This window comes from Beta vulgaris, chromosome 4 (genome assembly GCF_026745355.1).
Source record: "Beta vulgaris subsp. vulgaris cultivar EL10 chromosome 4, EL10.2, whole genome shotgun sequence".
Lineage (NCBI taxonomy): Eukaryota > Viridiplantae > Streptophyta > Magnoliopsida > Caryophyllales > Amaranthaceae > Beta > Beta vulgaris.
The window spans coordinates 65,888,291-65,907,095 of record NC_079205.1 but is presented as its reverse complement, the minus strand read 5'-3'; the positions used below and the strand labels follow the sequence as shown (position 1 = coordinate 65,907,095).

At 37.4% G+C, this 18,805-nt stretch overlaps 1 protein-coding gene across 1 annotated transcript; it reads left to right on the top strand.

The window, feature by feature from the left end:
- Positions 1-4,024: 4,024 nt before the first annotated feature.
- Positions 4,025-10,058, top strand: LOC104889869 (phytoene synthase 2, chloroplastic). Its single transcript, XM_010675202.3, has 6 exons — positions 4,025-4,401; positions 4,483-4,533; positions 8,314-8,486; positions 8,575-8,810; positions 9,232-9,424; positions 9,627-10,058. The coding sequence occupies exons 1-6, from the start codon at positions 4,107-4,109 to the stop codon at positions 9,810-9,812; spliced, it is 1,134 nt and encodes a 377-aa protein (XP_010673504.1). The 5' UTR covers positions 4,025-4,106; the 3' UTR covers positions 9,813-10,058.
- Positions 10,059-18,805: the final 8,747 nt, after the last annotated feature.

Sequence of the window (18,805 nt, the reverse complement as noted above, 5' to 3'; positions counted from 1 at the left end):
CATCTGTTATCCTCCTGAGGTATAGGGATCAAACCTCATAGGACTCATTTGCGTAATTTCCCATATCCCCTTCATCTTACCAAAAAAAAAAATACATTGTTTTAAATCAAAATTAGATGGTCTCTTATAAGACCGACTCTTTCTGCACATAGGTCACAATTTTTTTGTTTCTATCTCTTTGCTTTCTTTAATTCCACAGTCTCCATCTTACTTATTTTAGAATAGATGATGTATGGTAATATTAAATGATAAAGCACTAAAACTCCTATAATACACAAAAGTTTACATATTATAGATTTGTACATGAGACGAGGTTACAATATACTTACTCCATTTTTTTTATATTACAATAATTATTATTTTAGGTATAGTTTCACATCTATTGCAACAATTCCAGTTTTGGTATGAAAAGCAACTTCAATTGACAATATTGTCCTTACTTTATCTAATTAAAATCATCATTAATTGCTCATTTGCTTATAAAATTGCTTTTATTTTCTAAGTCTAAAAACGTGCATTAGAACCTTCAATTTTGGTTGTTTTTGCGACATTTTTGGACTTCTCTGTGCCTGGTCATATTTTCTCGCCGGAACATTCCTAGGAGTGCCGACGTGACTTGTAACAGTGCGCGTGTGTTTGGCAACATTTTCATTGCCTCGAAAAGCCTATAAACACCTCAGTTGTTCATTTCTCGTGAAACCCAAAATTGCCTCGAAATGAACGTAAAGGCATTCATATATTCGTTTCAAGCCACATGACTCATTTCCAATGACCTCCCATGACCCTAGGAGGCATCCTGTGGCGTTCAGAACTCGGTCCCCAAGAAAGTCTGAAAGCGTGTATTATAACCTTCAATTTTGGCTGTTTTTGAGACATTTTTGGACTTCTTCGGGCATAGTCATATTTTCTTTCGAAACGTTCCTAAGAAAGCCAACGTGACTTGTTACGTTGCGCAGATACTTGGAACCATTTGGATTGCCTCGAAAAGCCTCTAAACACCCGATTTGTTCAGTTCTTGTGAAACCCAAATTTGCCTAGAAATAAACATAAAGACATCCACATATTCGTTCCAAGCCACATAACTCCTTTCTAATGACATCCCATGTCCCTATGAGGCATCACGAGGCCTCCGTAACTCGAGCCTTGGCACACTCCGAAGGCGTGTGTTATAACCTTCAATTTTGGATGTTTTTGGGACATTTTTGCACTTCTTCGAGCCTGATCATATTTTCTCCCGAAACATTCCTAGGAGTGCTGAGGTGACTTGTAACGTTGTGCGAGTCCTTGGCACAATTTGCATTGCCTCAAAAATCCTCTAACACCCCATTTGTTCATTTCTCGTGAAACCCAAATTGCCTTGAAATGAACGTAAAGGCATCCACATATTCGTTCCACGCCACATGACTCCTTTCCCAATGACTTATCTATGAGCAATCTCGTGGCGTTCGGAGCTCGAACCCCGGAAAAGTCCGAAAGCGTTTATTATAACCTTCAATTTTGGTTGTTTTTGCGACATTTTTGGATTTTTCAAGCGTGGTCATATTTTCTCCCGAAAAATTCCTACGAGTGCCAACGTGATGTGTAACGTTGCGCGGGTGCTTGACACCATTTGAATTGCCTCGAAAAGCCTCTAAACACCACATTTGTTCATTTCTTGTAAAATCCAAAATTACCTCGAAATGAACGTAAAGGCATACACATATTCATTCCAAGCCATACGACTCCTTTCCAATGACCTCCCATGGCCCTAGGAGGCATCTCGTTGCGTTCGGAGCTCAGGTCCCGGGAAAGTCCGAAAGCGTGTATTATAACCTTCAATTTTGTCTGTTTTTAGGACATTTTTGGACTTTTTCGGGCCTGGTCATATTTTCTTCCGAAACGTTAAGATTAAGATCTTTTAAAATAGATCTTAGTTATGAGTTATGACCAATATATTAATTGATGCTTAACATTCAAACTATTACTTGTAAAGTTGTATTCATCTTTTATATTGAAGAGGAGTCTGATTAAATGGTTTTAGGAAGTTTGTTGATGACTGCGGAAAGAAAGAAAGCAGTATGGGCTGTTTATGGTATGTGATCAAAATTTAATTTGGCGTCTTATCATTTTCATTAGGATAACCTTTTACATTTCATTAAATAAACTAATCCCTCCGTTCCAAAATATAAGGCATTTACGTTTTACGAAAATTTGCTTTGATGACAAATATCTCTTATAATATGATAAATAAAAATTATACCTTTGGATTCGTCATGAAAAATACTATAATAACATTAATTTTTTTTAAAAATGTTATCCACGTAAATTGAGAGTAATTAATGGTCAAAGTTCGACCTCGAAAGTCATGCGTGCCTTATATTTTGAAACGGAGGGAGTACTACCATATTTATTCCATGATAAAATGGATAAGTAATTAAATGGTTTCAGCATTGTGTTTACATAATGGCAGCTTGGGCCCAAAGAACAGATGAGCTAGTGGATGTTGCAAATTCTATCCTGGCTAGCCCAGCCATGTTAGATAGCTGGGAAGAGAGGCTTGAAGACATCTTTACAGGACAGCCACATGACATAATAGACACCGCGTTAGCTCACACTGTTCAACAATTTCCCCTTGACATCAAGGTTTTTACTTGCATTTTTTCCTCAGAATAATAATTAAGGTTTTGTTTAGTTTGACGGAAAACAATTTCAATGAAAAATGATTTTTACATGATAAAAATATGCAAAGGAAAACACAATTTCAAATTAATTAGTTTCCTTTGTTTGGGTTTTACAAGAAAATTTAGAGAAAGGGAAAATATAAATGCCCTTTACAAGCCAATGTTGGATCATCATCATATCCTTTACAAGCCAAGCAAATGAAAATGCAAAAACTAATTTTTCAGAAAAATGTTTTCTTACCAACCAAACACATAAAAATTATTAAAAGTGACGGTCTAATTATAATATAAAAGTAGACTTAGTTACTAAATGGATTAAACTAGTCACCGAAAGAAAGTAACTTAGTTATTATTGGACTAATTCTCTTTTTAATATTGGGGTTAGTATTGCCTAGTTTTAATTTAAAGGAAAAATTGACAATAGAGGTCTGAACTATGGGTGATAATTTTTAAAAGGTCTGAACTACTGATTAACCTGTGTAGGTCCCAACTTTAGGCCTTAGGGGGTCTTAACTTTTAGCAGGCCTCGACGACTTAAAACTGAAGATTTTTTTAAAAAAATCTCACCTAGTTTCTACATCCCTCCCTCAATTAACCCTTCTGATGTGACCCAAGTTTTACAAGTGATGACATATTATGCCAGTTTTAAGTCACTAAGGCCCGCTAAAAGTTAAGACCCCCGAAAGTTGGGACCTACACAGGTTAATCAATAGTTCAGACCTTTTAAAAATTATCACCCAAAGTTCAGACCTCTATTGTCAATTTTTCCTTTAAATTAAAACTAGGCAATAGTAAGCCCAATATTAAAAAGAGAATTAGCCCAATAATAACTAAGTTAATTTCTTTCGGTGACTAGTTTAATCCATTTAATAACTAAGTCTATTTTTATATTAAAATTAGACCGTCTCTTTTAATAATTTTTGAATTTAGCTAGACGTTGCGTGGATACTATGATTAGTTTATGTCTTCTTAGGTTCTTTGTTTCTGTCAATAAAAAAACTATCAGGAGCTTGACATGTGTTACTACTGTCTTAGATGATAATGAAAGATTAACGAAGAGATTAAGAAAGTACGTAAGGTATAGGCAAACATCAACAGTGAAATTTATTACCTTTAGTACGATTATCAGCATGAGACGTCTTTCAAACAAATGACCTATAAATTTATGGCCATTAGTCTAGACTATAACTATCATTTATTAATTATCATCACCTAAATGTACCAATAATATTTTTTTCCTAGCAAAAACGTTGTTGATGTCAGTGTCAATCTTTAAAAAATTGCGCGTGTGAAATTTGCTATTGCTCCACAATCCACATGTTTCTGATGAATTAATCTATTTAAGATCAAAACTTCATAACATAAGACAGGAGTCCAAATACTTGAAGTTAAACTTCGTTTCAGCCTAACTTTCAATTCAGCAACTTGTAAATCAGTAAAATTAATATGTTGAGCTCTTCAATAGCCTTGCACTTGCTGCCAGTAGTGCCTGCTGGCAGCAGTGGCCGGTTCTCGTCGGCGGCGGCGCGAAAATCAAAGGGAACAACCAAACCAACAAGCTCATTTACTGTGTCAAATAAGAGCATTAATTTTTTCGATGAATTACAAATAGAACAAGTCATTGAGAGACAGTCCAAATGCTTAATTCCCAAAAAACAAACTTATGATCCTTCTCTTCTTAGAGAGGCCTACAAGAGTTGCCAAAATATTTGTGCTCAGAATGCTAAGAGCTATTATCTAGGTACATATAAGACTTTCCTTGTTCTTATGATTCTTGGTGATTGATTGTAGACTTGTTGTAACTCTTTTCGTGATTTCACAGGAAGTTTGTTGTTGACTGAAGAAAGAAAGAAAGCAATATGGGCTATTTATGGTGCGTCGCCTTCTGATCTATATCAACTATTTTTTCAACTAGGGATGTTAATGCAAATTTCGTGAAATTATTTCGATAGAGATTTAGATTTAATCTATGTTTAGCTGACTTTAATCTTGCTTATTAAGAAAGATCAAATAAGTGCAGATCAATGGAAACCAAAAAAAAAAAAAAAAAAAAAGAGTTCAATCTGAACAGACTTTGTAAAACAATAATATTATTAGTACTACGGTTTTTTCACCATATACTTCTGATAAAAAAAAAAATTTGCATCGTTACCCCTTGAATTTTTCAAATTCACCATATACCCCTCACTTTTCGAAAAATACATCAAGTTGCCCTTAATGACTAACGATGTTAATGTCCGTGGCTCATTACCCCCCTAATCCCACCTAACCCTAAATCTAATTAGCTTGTCTAAATCTAAATCAAACTCTAACCCTAGTTCCAAAATCTAAGTCCCTAACCATAACCACCACCCCACTCCTTACCCTCCCCCCCCCCCACTGCCCCCACCAAACCCAGAAGCCCCCTCCTCACCACCCTCGAAGCCTCCTCTCTCCTTCCCACTACCTAGACCCAAGCACCCCCGCGGCAAACCCCGACCCTAGCACCCCCGCAACCCCAACCCCTTGCTCCCGTTGCACCCTCACACAGCAGTCGCTTACCAACACCCTCGTTGCCGGCAGCCTCCACCGAAACCCGTCCACTGCCGCACCGCCTTTCTCCCCCTGCTTCTCCGCCTTTTTCCCTCGCGCACTCCTTCGCTCCAGTCGTTTATAGGGTTGCTGGGTTGCGGGGGAAGTGGAGGGAGGTTACAATATTGCGTCAGGCTGTCGGGGAAGGGGGTGTTAGCGGAAGAGGGGGTCGGCGGGGAAAGGGGAGGCTTCGGGGGTGGGGGTGGTGAGGGGGAGGGAAGGGCTGGTGTGGGGGCAAGGGTGGTTAGGTTATGGTAGTAGATTAGGGTTAGGGTATTACATTAGGGTAAGGGTTTGATTTAGGTTAATTAATTAGAATTATGAGAGGATTAGGGTCTAATGACTAATGAAAGTCTAACACTATTAGTCAAAAGGGCAAGTTGATGTAATTTCGAAAAGTGAGGGGTATATGGTGAATGTAAAAAGTTGAAAGGATATACGGTGAAAAAAAAATTATCAGGAATATATGGGAAAAAACCATTAGTACTACTATAATAATGATCATATGGTTGTTGTTGTTATACTCTCTCCTCTCTATCATTTCTTATTTTTTTCTTCGATCAAAGTGAAAAGGCAAATATATCTATTTAAAATCAAAGAGAAATCGGAAACCAGGATGCTATATGTGCAATTTAGAGTAGATTTCATATGCCAGAAGACTGAAGTTGAGACCACTGTGAAAAAAAAAGACTGAAGTTGAGAGTAGTGGTTGTATTATACTTAAAATCTTTCTTAAAAATTAGCTGAATAACAAATCATAGGCTTTCTTATCAAGTCATCATAGGCATGAGTGCACATGTACACTATGCATATGTCACTTAACATAGGTATACTCAATACACGATCATAAAATTATACATCAAAAATTTTTACGATATGAAATCTTTTCCATTTTTCTGTCATTGATTGTTACGTTTTTGGCGTTGATTGTCAGTTTGTTTACTCTAATCTATTTTGCAATTCATTCACTAGGGGAAAAAACATAAAGGACTGCGCAGGAAGGGCTGCGCTTTTCGTAAAAGCGCAGCCCTAGTAGTGATGGGCTGCGCTTTTTAAAAAAAGCGCAGCCCTACTAAGTAGAAGGGCTGCGCTTTTTAAAAAAAAGCGCAGCCCCTCACTAGTAGGGCTGCGCTTTTTTGAATAAGCGCAGCCCTTCTGTAGGTAAGAAGGGTTGCGCTTTTAAAAAAGCGCAGCCCTACTAAGTGAAAATGTGAGATTATGAGTCTTTGTTCCTTTTTTTCATTTTCGTTTCATTCTTTTTTATTGTTTTGGGTTTAGTATTTTCGTTTCGTTTCTCTTCTCTTCTGTTTAATTTCAGAAAATGTGAGATTATGAGTAAAAAAATGTCAAAAAAAAAAATTTTTTTTTAAATTTTTTTTTTGGTAGGAAGGGCTGCGCTAGTTAGGAAAAAGCGCAGCCCTTCTAGCCCAGAAGGGCTGCGCTTTTTCCTAACTAGCGCAGCCCTTCTGGGCTAGAAGGGCTGGCGCTTTTTCCTAACTAGCGCAGCCCTTCTAGCTTAAGGGCTGCGCTTTTCTAGCGCAGCCCTACTTAAAAAGTGAAGGGCTGCTACTGAAAGGGCTGCTGTCAAAAAGCGCAGCCCTACATGCCTTTTTTAGCACAGCCCTTCTTCATTTTTCCACTAGTGATTGACCCTTAACGACAATTTGGTAAAGAAAACTTGCTCTAACGACAGATTGGTAAAAAAATTGAGCTCCGGTGACATTTAGGCCAATATTTTCTATAATATTTCGATTTGATCAAAACGTGCACTTTACAAGATTTTATTTCAAACTGGGAAAATAGTATGTAGTGATAAAAATCTATATAAAAGGCATTCAATGTTGATCAAGCTGAAATTTTTTTTAAAATATGGCCTAATTATTGTCGCTAGGAATCCATTTTATTTACCATATATAAATTGTAGTCAAAACTCATTTTATTTGCGTAAATGTCGTTTGAGCTCATTTCTCTTTACCAACTTGTCGCTGAAGATTTTTGTTTTTATCAATTTGTCGCTAGAGCAAGTTTTTTTTATCAAATTGTCATTGAAGGTCATTTTTTTTTACCAATCTGGTCGATTAGCCTAGGCATGAGTGCGCATGTACCGCTATGCATATGTCACTGAACCTAGCTATAAGCCTATAAGTAAGCCAATCTGAATTAGCTTCAAAGGCTCTAATTACCACGTACCTATTATAGTATTATCATATGATGATATGTTTTATAAATAGTCTTATATGACCTTAGGACGCATCACTTGATGTAGTGTTATATATCCCCCGGGATCGGAACAACTCGAAATTGTGCATTATAGCCTTTATTTAAACGTGGTGACAACGAGACTTCTCTGAACTCAACAATGATCTTCTTTGATGAGCTTCCCAAGTGCGCAAATAAGTACATGCACCCAAGTGAAGTACATGCACCCAAGTGTACCCTTTTCTAAACTATTGGGTGGTTAGGGGCCTCTACATTGCCTCAAAAAGTAGTTTATACTCGTTTCATGTCTTCACTCTTCTCCAACCTTGCACTATACTTACCTTCCTTTATTATTCGGAGGACTCCCAACACCACTTATGACCTTAATTAGGATGCTTTCAAATAGCCTTCCATGACCTAATATGCATCATATTCCCTGGGGTCAATGTCCCTGGCCCCGTAAATGTCTGAAACAATGAGTTATAAAGCCTTCAAATATGGTCATTCTAGAGATATTCTAAGACAATGAAGATGAATTTAGGCGATAGTAGAAGAGGTAGTGTAAACAATGCAAGGACAGAGTTAGAAGCAGAATTATTGCCCTCATTATTCTAAAGCTTATATATTACCCGAGGGATAGTGGGTAACTATTAGTATTAGTCTATTCTATGGAGCACGGGTACTTCTTTTAGGTCACGTACTCGTACCCGTGCCCAATACTATACGTATTCTCTATGGATACGCGTACCCATTCCTAAAATTTCGTCGTTTTCTGTCCCCGTACTCGAACCGAATCAGTACCGTTTTTGTATCTATCTCTGTGCAACCTAGAGTCTATTACCTCATGTCTCATACTCCTACTCTGTCTCGTGATCATTGACAGCTTGGGGCCGGAGGACAGATGAGCTAGTGGATGGTGAAAATGCCAATCACGCGAGTTCAGCTGCGCTGGATATCTGGGAAAAGAGGCTTGAGGACATCTTCAACGGATGCCCACATGACACAATTGACACTGCCTTGGCTGATACTATCCAGCAATTTCCCTTAGACATCAAGGTTGGTTAAACTACTTAGAAATTGTTGTTGCATTTTTAGTTCCTGTTAGTTTTACACTATTAACTTACATATACTGGTGATTTACTAGCCATTTAAAGATATACTAAAAGGAATGAGAATGGACACATGGAAGACTCGTTACAACAACTATGAAGAGCTTGAACTATACTGCTACTATGTGGCTGGAACAATTGGCCTAATAACTCTTCCGATAATTGGAACCTCACCGGACACAGTAATGTCTACACAAAGCATTTATAAGGCTGCGATTTCCTTGGGAATCGCTGACCAACTAACTAACATCCTTCGAGATGTAGTCGAAGAGTAAGAAGCTTGATCTCTTCTAATTACGGCACTGTCAATCATTTTGTTGAAATATGTCTTGAATTATCTGGCGCTAAGTTTAATTTGACCTAGCAAAGGAGGTCTAGTGTGTGCAGTTTAGTAGATCGTTTCTGTTTTGGGTTCGGTTTTAGGCCCTTTTTGTTTAGATTAATTAGAAGGGTACTATATAAACTTTTTAGTTAACCTTTACCAACTTTCTGTAATTTATACTTTCTCCTCAAGATAATAGAATTGTTCTCCTCTGCTTGTGAACATAGCTAACATCTTGTTAATGAACCACGTTAAAATTTGTATGTTTTTTTACTTCGTTGTTTATTGCATTCGTTAGAACACATTTTTAGACATGTACATGATTGTGCTCAACCGAACTAAGAATGCACTCCTTGTATTATCAATGTAGTGCTTCGATGGGGAGAGTGTACCTTCCACAAGACGAGCTCCGAGAGTTTGGCTTAACAGAGGCTGACATCTTCTCTAGGAATGTCACAAAGGAATGGCGAGAACTCACAAAGAAACAGGTAGCAAGAGCAAGATACTATTACGATCAAGCAGTGGAAGGCATTTATCAGCTAGACCGTGCTAGTAGATGGCCGGTATGTATTACGCAAAGTATATACTTCCTCCATTTCGTTTTAAATGCAACAAATGGGTAGTATTTGTGAGATATAAAATATTCATTTGTTATATATAGAACGAAACGGATGAAGTACTATATTGCTACTTATGAACATTTGTAGATTTGTTAGCTTATTTGAACAAAACTCTGCTATACGTTCATGAATTTTGTTAATCTAGGTGTGGGCATCAATGATGTTGTATCGGAAAATATTGGATAAGATAGAGGAAAACAACTACGACAACTTGACAAAGCAAGCAAGAGTTGGGAATGCTGAAAAGCTTCTTATGTTGCCACTAGCTTATGCCAAAGCCAAGGGGTGGCACCGTGGCAGTGTCCAGAGACAAAACTCAATCTGTCTATGATTAGTATAATTAACCAGCAATAAATTAGTATAAGAACACTTACTTTAAACAGTTGATTAAACCAATTGATGTTCTGCCAAAATAAGAAATAATTGAGATGCAAGATGGACCACAAAATAGGGAAAATTGAAAATTTGAGTCAACGTTAAGGCGCTCCGTTGACATGTAATTTAGATGTGTAACTATGTCACTTTCTCATGAATCTTCATCTCTCATTATATAGTAATTAATTATTTTTTATTTGAATTATGTGCAGCCAATTTTAAAGATAAAACTAATATTTGGACTCGGGTGTTACCCCGGGTTGGTATTGTGTTCCCGAACTTGATATACATTTTTTTTCCATTCCCACTAAAATATGTTAAGGACACTACAAAAAAAAGTTCATTTAGAGACTGACAAAATCCGTTTAAAAGGGAAAGGATAAGAAGAATCCACAGTTGCAAGAATCGCTATTCATAAGAATCGAACTTGTGACCTTAAAGAAAGGAGAAGAAGCTCCAACCAACTACACCAAATACAACTTGTATACTTCTCTACGTAATACTGGTAATATGTAGAAGAAATATTAGAGACGGATTCAAAAATCCGTCCCTAATTAAGAGACGGATTTTTAAATCCGTCCCTAATTTAAAGACGGATTTTTAAATCCATCCCTAATTTAAAGACAGATTTTCAAATCCGTCCCTAAATTAAATATGTGCAATAAAATAATCATATCTAAATTTAGAGACAGATTTTTAAATACGTCCCTAAATTAGAGACGGATTTTTAAAATCCGTCTATAAATTAAAGAAGTGCAATAAAATATTTATATTTAAATTCAGAGACGGATTTCAAAAATTCGTCCCGAACTTAGAGACGGATTTTTAAAATCCGTCCCTAAATTAAAGAAGCGCAATAAAATATTCATATTTAAATTTAAAGACGGATTTTTTAAATCCGTCTCTAACTTTAGAGACGGATTTTAAATATTCGTCACTAAAATAGAGACGGATTTTTAAAATCCGTCTATAAATAAATTTAGAGACAGATTTTTAAAATTCGTCTCTAATTTAGGGACGGATATTGATAATCCGTCCCTAAATTTAAAGAAGGATTTAAAAATCAGTCTCTAGTTAAATAAATTTAGAGACGGATTATCAATATTTCGTCTCTAAATTAGAAACGGATATATATCCGGCGCCAAAAATCCATCGCTATATGAGCTTTTTTTGTAGTGGGAAAACTCAACATTTAAAAGATACAAATATAATAATGTGGACACTTAAAGTATGATTAAAAGTTGATTGAGATGGTAATTGTGTCAAGTTATAATAGCAAGAGGTCACAGGTTCAAATTTTGTTGGTTGAAATGGTAATTGTGTCAAGTTATAATAGCAGGAGATCACAGGTTCAAATTTTGTTGCAAGCTAATTTTATTTTTGTTAATCGGCCTAGCTTAAACTGATTACTGTATTCAAAAAGTGGTATATTCTCTTCTTAATATTAAACTTGAATAGTTGCCTAATTGAGGTTGAGGTTGAGGTGATAAGTAGAGTAGTGGTATCGCTTCTCATCTGTTATCCTGAGGTATAGGGATCAAACCTCATAGGACTCATTTGAGTAATTTCCCATACCCCCCCCCCCCTTCCTCAAGTGAGTCCCATTCATCATACCAAAAAAAAAATACATCATTTTAAGTTAAAAAGATGGTCTCTTAAAAGACCGACTCTTTCTGCACACGGTCACAATTTTTTTGTTTCTATCTCTTTGCTTTCTTTAATTCCACAATCTCGCTCCATCTTACTTATTTTAAAATAGATGATGTATGGTAGTATTAAATGGTAAAGCACTAAAACTCCTATAATACACAAAAGTTTACATATTATAGATTTGTACATGAGACGATGTTACAATATACTTACTCCGTTCTTTTTATATTACAATTATTATTATTTTGGGTAGTTTCACATCTATTGCAACAATCTCAATTTTGGTATAAAAAGCAACATTAATTGACAATAATGTCCTTATTTTATCTAATTAAAATCATCGTTAATTACTCACTTTGCCTAATATAATTGCTTTTATTTTCTAAGTGCGAAAGCGTGTATTATGATCTTCAATTTTGGTTGTTTTTGCGACATTTTTGGACTTCTCCGGGCCTGGTCATATTTTTTCCCCGGAACATTCCTAGGAGTGCCGACGTGACTTGTAACATTGCGTGTGTGCTTGGCAACATTTGCATTGCCTCGAAAAACCTCTAAACACCCCATTTAATTTGTTCATTTCTCGTGAAACCCAAAATTGCCTCGAAATGAACGTAAAGGCATCCATATATTCGTTCCAAGCCACATGACTCCTTTCCAATGACCTCCCATGGCCCTAAGATTCATCTCTTGGCGTTCAGACTCGGTCCCCAAGAAAGTCCGAAAGCGTGTATTATAACCTTCAATTTTGGCTATTTTTGGGACATTTTTGGACTTCTCCGATCTTAGTCATATTTTCTTCTGAAACGTTCCTAGGAAAGCCAATGTGACTTGTTATGTTGCGAGGGTACTTGGAACTATTTGGATTGCCTCGAAAAGCCTCTAACACCTCATTTGTTCATTTCTCGTGAAATCCAAATTTCCTCGAAATGAACGTAAAGGCATCCACATATTCGTTCAACGATACATGACTCATTTCCCAATGACCTACTACTATGTCCCTAGGAGGAATCTCGTGGCGTTCAGAACTCGGACCTTGGAAAAGTCTGAAATTATTATAACCTTCAATTTTGGCTGTTTTTGCGATATTTTTGGCATTCTCCGGACGTGGTCATATTTTCTCCCGAAACATTCCTAGGAGTGCCTTCGTGACTTGTAAAGCTACGCATGTGCTTGGCACCATTTGCATTGTCTCGAAAATCCTCTGAACACCCCATTTGTTCATTTCTCGTTAAACCCAAAATTCCGTCGAAATGAACGTAAAGACATACACATGATCGTTTCAAGCCACGTGACTTCTTTCCAGTGATCTCCCATGGCACTAGCGGCTCGTTTGGTAGTTGGTCATAAATGATGGTAATGGGAATGAATTTGTGTGTAAATTTGTGAAAAATATCATTGTCCATTCCCATGATAATGCTAATTTATCCTAAAGTGTCCACTTTCCTTAATGAATTTTCATTCTCATCCAATACCACCTTGTAGGGTGGTAATAAGTGGTAATGAAAATTAGTTCCCCTTGGAGACAAAAACACAAGTTTAGGGGGTGAGATTGCTTGCCAGAAAAAATGTCACCCCATGGAGATTTTAAGGGTCTTTCCCTAATAAAATTACACTTAAAATTCATTCCCATTACCACAATTTATTAACGACTACCAAACGGGCCGTAGGATTCATCCCATTGCGTTCGGAGCTCGGGCCCAAGAAACGTCCAAAAGCGTGTATTATAACCTTCAATTTCGCCTAATTTTGGGATATTTTTTTTACTTCTCCGGGCCTGGTCATATTTTTTTCCGAAACATTCCTTCGAGTGCCAATGTGACTTGTAACATTGCATGTATGCTTAAAAACATTTTCATTGCCTCGAAAAGCCTATGAACAACACATTTGTTTATTTCTCGTGAAAGCCAATATTGTCTCGAAATGAACGTAAAGGCATCCATATGTTCGTTCTAAGCCACTTGACTCCTTTCCAATGACCTCTCTTTCTCTAGGAGGCATCCCGTGGCGTTCGGAGTTCGGACTCCGGGTAAGTCCGAAAACGTGTATTATAACCTTCTATTTTGGCAGTTTTTGGGACATTTTTGGACTTTTTCGGACCTAGTCATGTTTTCTTCCGAAACATTCCTGGGAGTGCCTACATGACTTGTAATGTTGCACGGGTGCTTGGCACCATTTGCATTGCCTCGAAAAGCTTCTGAACACCCCATTTATTCATTTCTCGACAAACCCAAAATTGCCTCGAAATGAACGTAAAGTCATCAACATATTTACAAGCCACATGACTCCTTTCCAATGACCTCCCATGGCCGTAGGAGGTATCTTGTGGCATTCGGAGCTCGGGCCCCAGGAAAGTCCGAATGCGTGTATTATAACCTTCAATTTTGGCTGTTTTTGGGACATTTTTGGACTTTTTCGGGTGTGATCTAATTTTCTACCGAAATGTTCGTAGGAAGTCCGGCATAAATTGTAACATTGCGTGGGTGCGTGGCATCATTTGCATTGTATCGAAAAGTCTCTGAAACACCCCATTTGTTCTTTTCTCGTGAAACATAAAATTGCCTCGAAATGAATGTATATGCATCCATATATTCGTTCCAAGCCACATGTCTGCTTTCCAATGGCCTCCCATGACCCTAGGAGGCATCCCGTAACATTCGGAGCTCGGGCCCCGGATAGAGTCCGAAAGCGTGTATTATAACCTTCAATTGTATTTGTTTTTGGGACATTTTTTGACTTTTCTGGGTCTGGTCATATTTTCTCCGAAACATTCCTGCGATTGTCGGCGTGACTTGTAGCATTGTGCGCGTGCTTGGAACAATTCGCATTGCCTCAAAAAGCCTCTGAGCACCCATTTGTTCATTTCTCGTGAAACCCAAAATTGCCTCGAAATGAACGTAAATGCATCAATATATTCGTTTCAAGCCACATGACTCATTTCCAATGACCTCCCATGTCCCTAGGAGACATCATGTGGCGTTCGGAGCTCGAGCCCCAAGAAAGTCTGAAAGTGTGTATTATAACCTCTAATTTTGGCTGTTTTTGGGACATTTTAGGACTTTTCCGAGATTGGTCAAATTTTCTCCCGAAACATTCCTAGGATTGCTGACGTGACTTGTAATGTTGCGTGTGTGCTTGTCACCATTTGCATTGCCTCGAAAAGCCTCTGAACACCCTATTTGTTCATTTCTCGTGAAACCGAAAATTGCCTCGAAATGAACGTAAAGGCATATATATATTCGTTCCAAGTCGCATGACTCCTTTCCAATGACCTCACATGTTGCTAGGACACTTTTCGTGTCGTCCGTAGCTCAGGCCCCGGGAAAGTCCGAAAGCGTGTATTAACCTTCAATTTTGGCTGTTTTTGCGACATTTTTGGATTTCTCCGGGCCTGGTCATAAATTCTCCCAAAACATTCCTAGGAGTGCCGACGTGACTTGTAACGTTGCGCGTGTGCTTGACACCATTTATATTGCCTCGAAAAGCCTCTGAAACCCCATTTTTTCATTTCTCGTGACACCCAAAATTGCCTAGAAATGAACGTAAAGGCATACAGATATTCGTTCCAAGCCACATGACTCCTTTCCAGTGACCTCTTATGGCCCTAGGAGGCATCCCGTTGCGTTCGAAACCCGGGCCCCAGGAAAGTCCGAAAACGTGTATTTTGGTCGATTTTGGTCGGTTTTGCGGCATTTTTGGACTTCTCCGGGCCTGGTCATATTTTCTGTCGAAACGGTCCTAAGAAAGCCGACGTAACTTCTAACATTGCGCGGGTGCTTAGAACCATTTGTGTTGCCTCGAAAAGCCTCTAAACACCCCATTTGTTCATTTCTCGTGAAACCTAAAACTGTCTCGAAATGAACGTAATGGCATCCACATATTCGTTCCAAGCCACATAACTCCTTGCCAAAGACCTCTCATTCCCCTAGGAGGCATCACGTGGCGTTCGAAACTCGGTCCCCGAAAAGGTCCGAAAGCGTGTATTAACCTTCAATTTTGGCTGTTTTTTGGAGTGTTTTTTTACCTACCCAGGCTCGATCATATTTTTCTCCAGAACCAATTCTAGGAGTGTTGTTATCACTTGTAACATTGCCCAGGTGCTTGGCGTCATTTGCGTCGCCTCGAAAATCCTCCAACACCCCATTTGTTTATTTCTCGTGAAACTCAAGATTGCCTCGAAATGAACGTAAAGGCATCCACATATTCGTTCCAAGCCACAAGAATCCTTTGCAATGACCTCACATGCCCCTAGGAGGCATCTTGTGGCGTTTGGAGCTCGGACACCGGGAAAGTCCGAAAGCATGTATTATAACCTTCAATTTTGGCTGTTTTTGGGACATTTTTAGACTTCTCCGTACCTGGTCATATTTTCTCTCGAAACGTTTATAGGAAAACCGACGTGATTTATAACGTTGTGCGGGTGCTTGGCACCATTTGTATCGGAAAATATTGGATAAGATAGAGGAAAACAACTACGACAACTTGACAAAGCAAGCAAGAGTTGGGAGTGCTGACAAGCGTCTTATGTTGCCACTAGCTTATGCCAAAGCCAAGGGGTGGCAGTGTCCAGAGACAAAACTCAATCTGTCTAAGATTAGTATAATTAACCAGCAATAAATTAGCATAAGACTGTGTTATCGAGTTTGCTTGCTTCCTAATTATTGATTACGTTGTTGACACATGTATTTTCATGGCAAACTCATAACTCATTGATCATTTACGTTCTCCATTCACGTGCTCGTGTGCAAATGACATAATGCTATAGAATGTGAGATGGTGCACCATACACCCGAATGTATGTTAATACTACATGTATCATTTCGGGTAATTGGATTGGGTCATCTCATATGCAAAATTGTTTTGGAAATCACTTTTATATGTCCTATATTATAGAAAAATTTACGTACAAAGATTTGAAAAAACCACCTAATAACACCATGTTGTGTTCAACTTATCTTTACTCATTTCAGAAAAAAATAAGATAATATAAGTTGAATAAAACGAATCTATTTGTTTATCTTTGTGACTTGGAATCTTGACACTATTCACAATCAGAGAGCTTTTCTATATTCTTCTCTATGTATATAAGAAAAAATATAGATATGTGGGATATTTCGTCTCAATAAAAACTTAAATATTTAATCTTGATAATTTTTATTAATATGTAATAAAAGATATTTAAGAACGAATAATTACATTGATGAACGTATACAATTAAAATAGGAAAGTTAAAGAAAAAATATTAAAGGAATAGTTTATTAGGTGATTTTTAAAAAAATAGTTAGTTCCCCAAACTTTACCTAAAATAAAATCACATGTTTGAAACAATATAGAGCACTTACTTTAAGCAGTTGATTAAATTAAACCAATTGGTGTTCTGCCAAAATAAGAAATAATTGAGATGCAAGATGGACCACAAAGTAGATAAAATTGAAAATTTGAGTCAACGTTGAGGCGCTACGTTGAAATGTACTTTAGATATTTAACTATGTCACTTTCTCATTAATCTTCATCTCTAATGGAGTAATGGTAGCTCTTTTTTCGTTTTTCCTCTTCCAAATAAGCACACACATCTACATCAAGGAAACAAAGACGTATTTAAACTTCTATCCATGAAAGGGATATTGACATTGTCACTGTTCGGTTCTTGTACTAACTTTTACTATACATTCGAAATTTAAACTAGTTAAGTTGGTTAAATTATTGAGAGGTAATGCTTAAGATTGGAGATTAAATTTCGTCTATATCATTTGTTTCGTGGCTCTTTTTACACAAAAAAAAAAAAAAAAAAAAAAAAAACTTATTATCTAGGTGTTTCACCTAGGGTGCTTATCGAGCGAGCCGAGCCCGAATAGCACTGGGCTCGGCTCGAGCTCGTTTATAATTTCCCAGGCTCGGCTCGGCTCGTGAGCTCGCTGAGCTTGGGAGAGCCGAGCTCGAGCTCGGCTCGTGATGGAAATTTGGGGCTCGAGCTCGGCTCGCGAGCTCGTTTAGGCTCGGCTCGCGAGCTCGCTTAGGCTCGGCTCGAAGTAGGTGAGCTTGTTCACTCACCCATCATATGCTTTTATAACTTGATTTCTCTTTTAGCATTGCTAAGATTTCAATGTGGGACTTCATGGTTTGTTAAAGAAAAACAAACTCACTATCCCCATTTCAATGTGGAACTTTATGTTTTGTTTAAGATAAACAAACTCATTCTACATATGCTTATATAACTTGGAATCCCTCTTAGCATTGCTAAAATTTCAATGTGGGACTCCATGTTTTGTTAAGAAAACAAACTCATTATACCCTTGTTTTGTTTACATATGCTTTTATAACTTGGAATCCCTCCTAGCATTGTGCATTGTTAAAATTTCAATGTTGGACTCCATGTTTTGCTAAAGAAAAAATTATCAAATATTTTAAGGATTAAATAATCAACTATTTAAAATTATACTTCATTCCCTCTATGAAGAAAATAAAGTATAGTTTTTGTTTCCCAACCAAGGCCAGGAGATACAAAATTAAACTTTAAGTTAAAGTAAGGAATAGTAGCTATTTATAAAGAAAATAAGGTTGATCCTTGTTTTCTTAACCAATGTGGGACTTTAGAGCATCTACAATGGCTTAGTTTTAGCTTGGTCTAGCAAATAGTAAAACTAGATTTACTTGGTTTTGCTGTTGGAGAAGTTGACTCTTTGGCTTGGTTGGTCTGGAAATCCAGACCATATGAACATGGGATGGAGTGCACAAGAGGTAGCACGGTGTGACGCGTGGCGAAAGAGCTCTGAAAAAAAAATGGTGGCCCAGCTCAAAACGCAGCGCTTTGAAGGAAAGGGAGAAATAGAAACCGAGCATTATCATCAAAACGCTGCTTTGAAGCAGCACGCTGGCCCAAAATAATTAATGGTTGTCAGTGGCCCTGACGCGCTTCAGAGGCCCACTGAACAGCCATTAATCGCGTGACACGCGTTTGATTACACCAACATTATCTTTTGCAATCTGATTTTTGATTTTGTAACGGTTATATTATAACGTTATAATTTGTAACATTAATAAAAAAAAATCAGCTTATTATTTTTTTAAAAAAATTACACCAACGGTTATAAAATATTTTTATCTATAAATTGAGTCCAAATTTCATATATTTTACCAAACTTCTTCCCAACTTATTTTTTTCTTATTTCTCTCTTACCTAATATTACTTATATTAAGCCAATATTATGGATTCAAATAATCCTAATTACTCCCAAACTAATCCAAACCACCCACAAAATTCCCAAAATAATTTTCAAATCGATCCAAGTGTGCTACAAAATC

Excerpts from the sequence above, each read along its gene's own strand:
- LOC104889869 (XM_010675202.3), top strand. The coding sequence starts at position 4,107 with ATGTTGAGCTCTTCAATAGCCTTGCACTTGCTGCCAGTAGTGCCTGCT. Across the intron at positions 8,487-8,574 it reads AATTTCCCTTAGACATCAAG|CCATTTAAAGATATACTAAA; the intron begins GTTGGTTAAACT and ends GTGATTTACTAG. Across the intron at positions 9,425-9,626 it reads ACCGTGCTAGTAGATGGCCG|GTGTGGGCATCAATGATGTT; the intron begins GTATGTATTACG and ends TTGTTAATCTAG.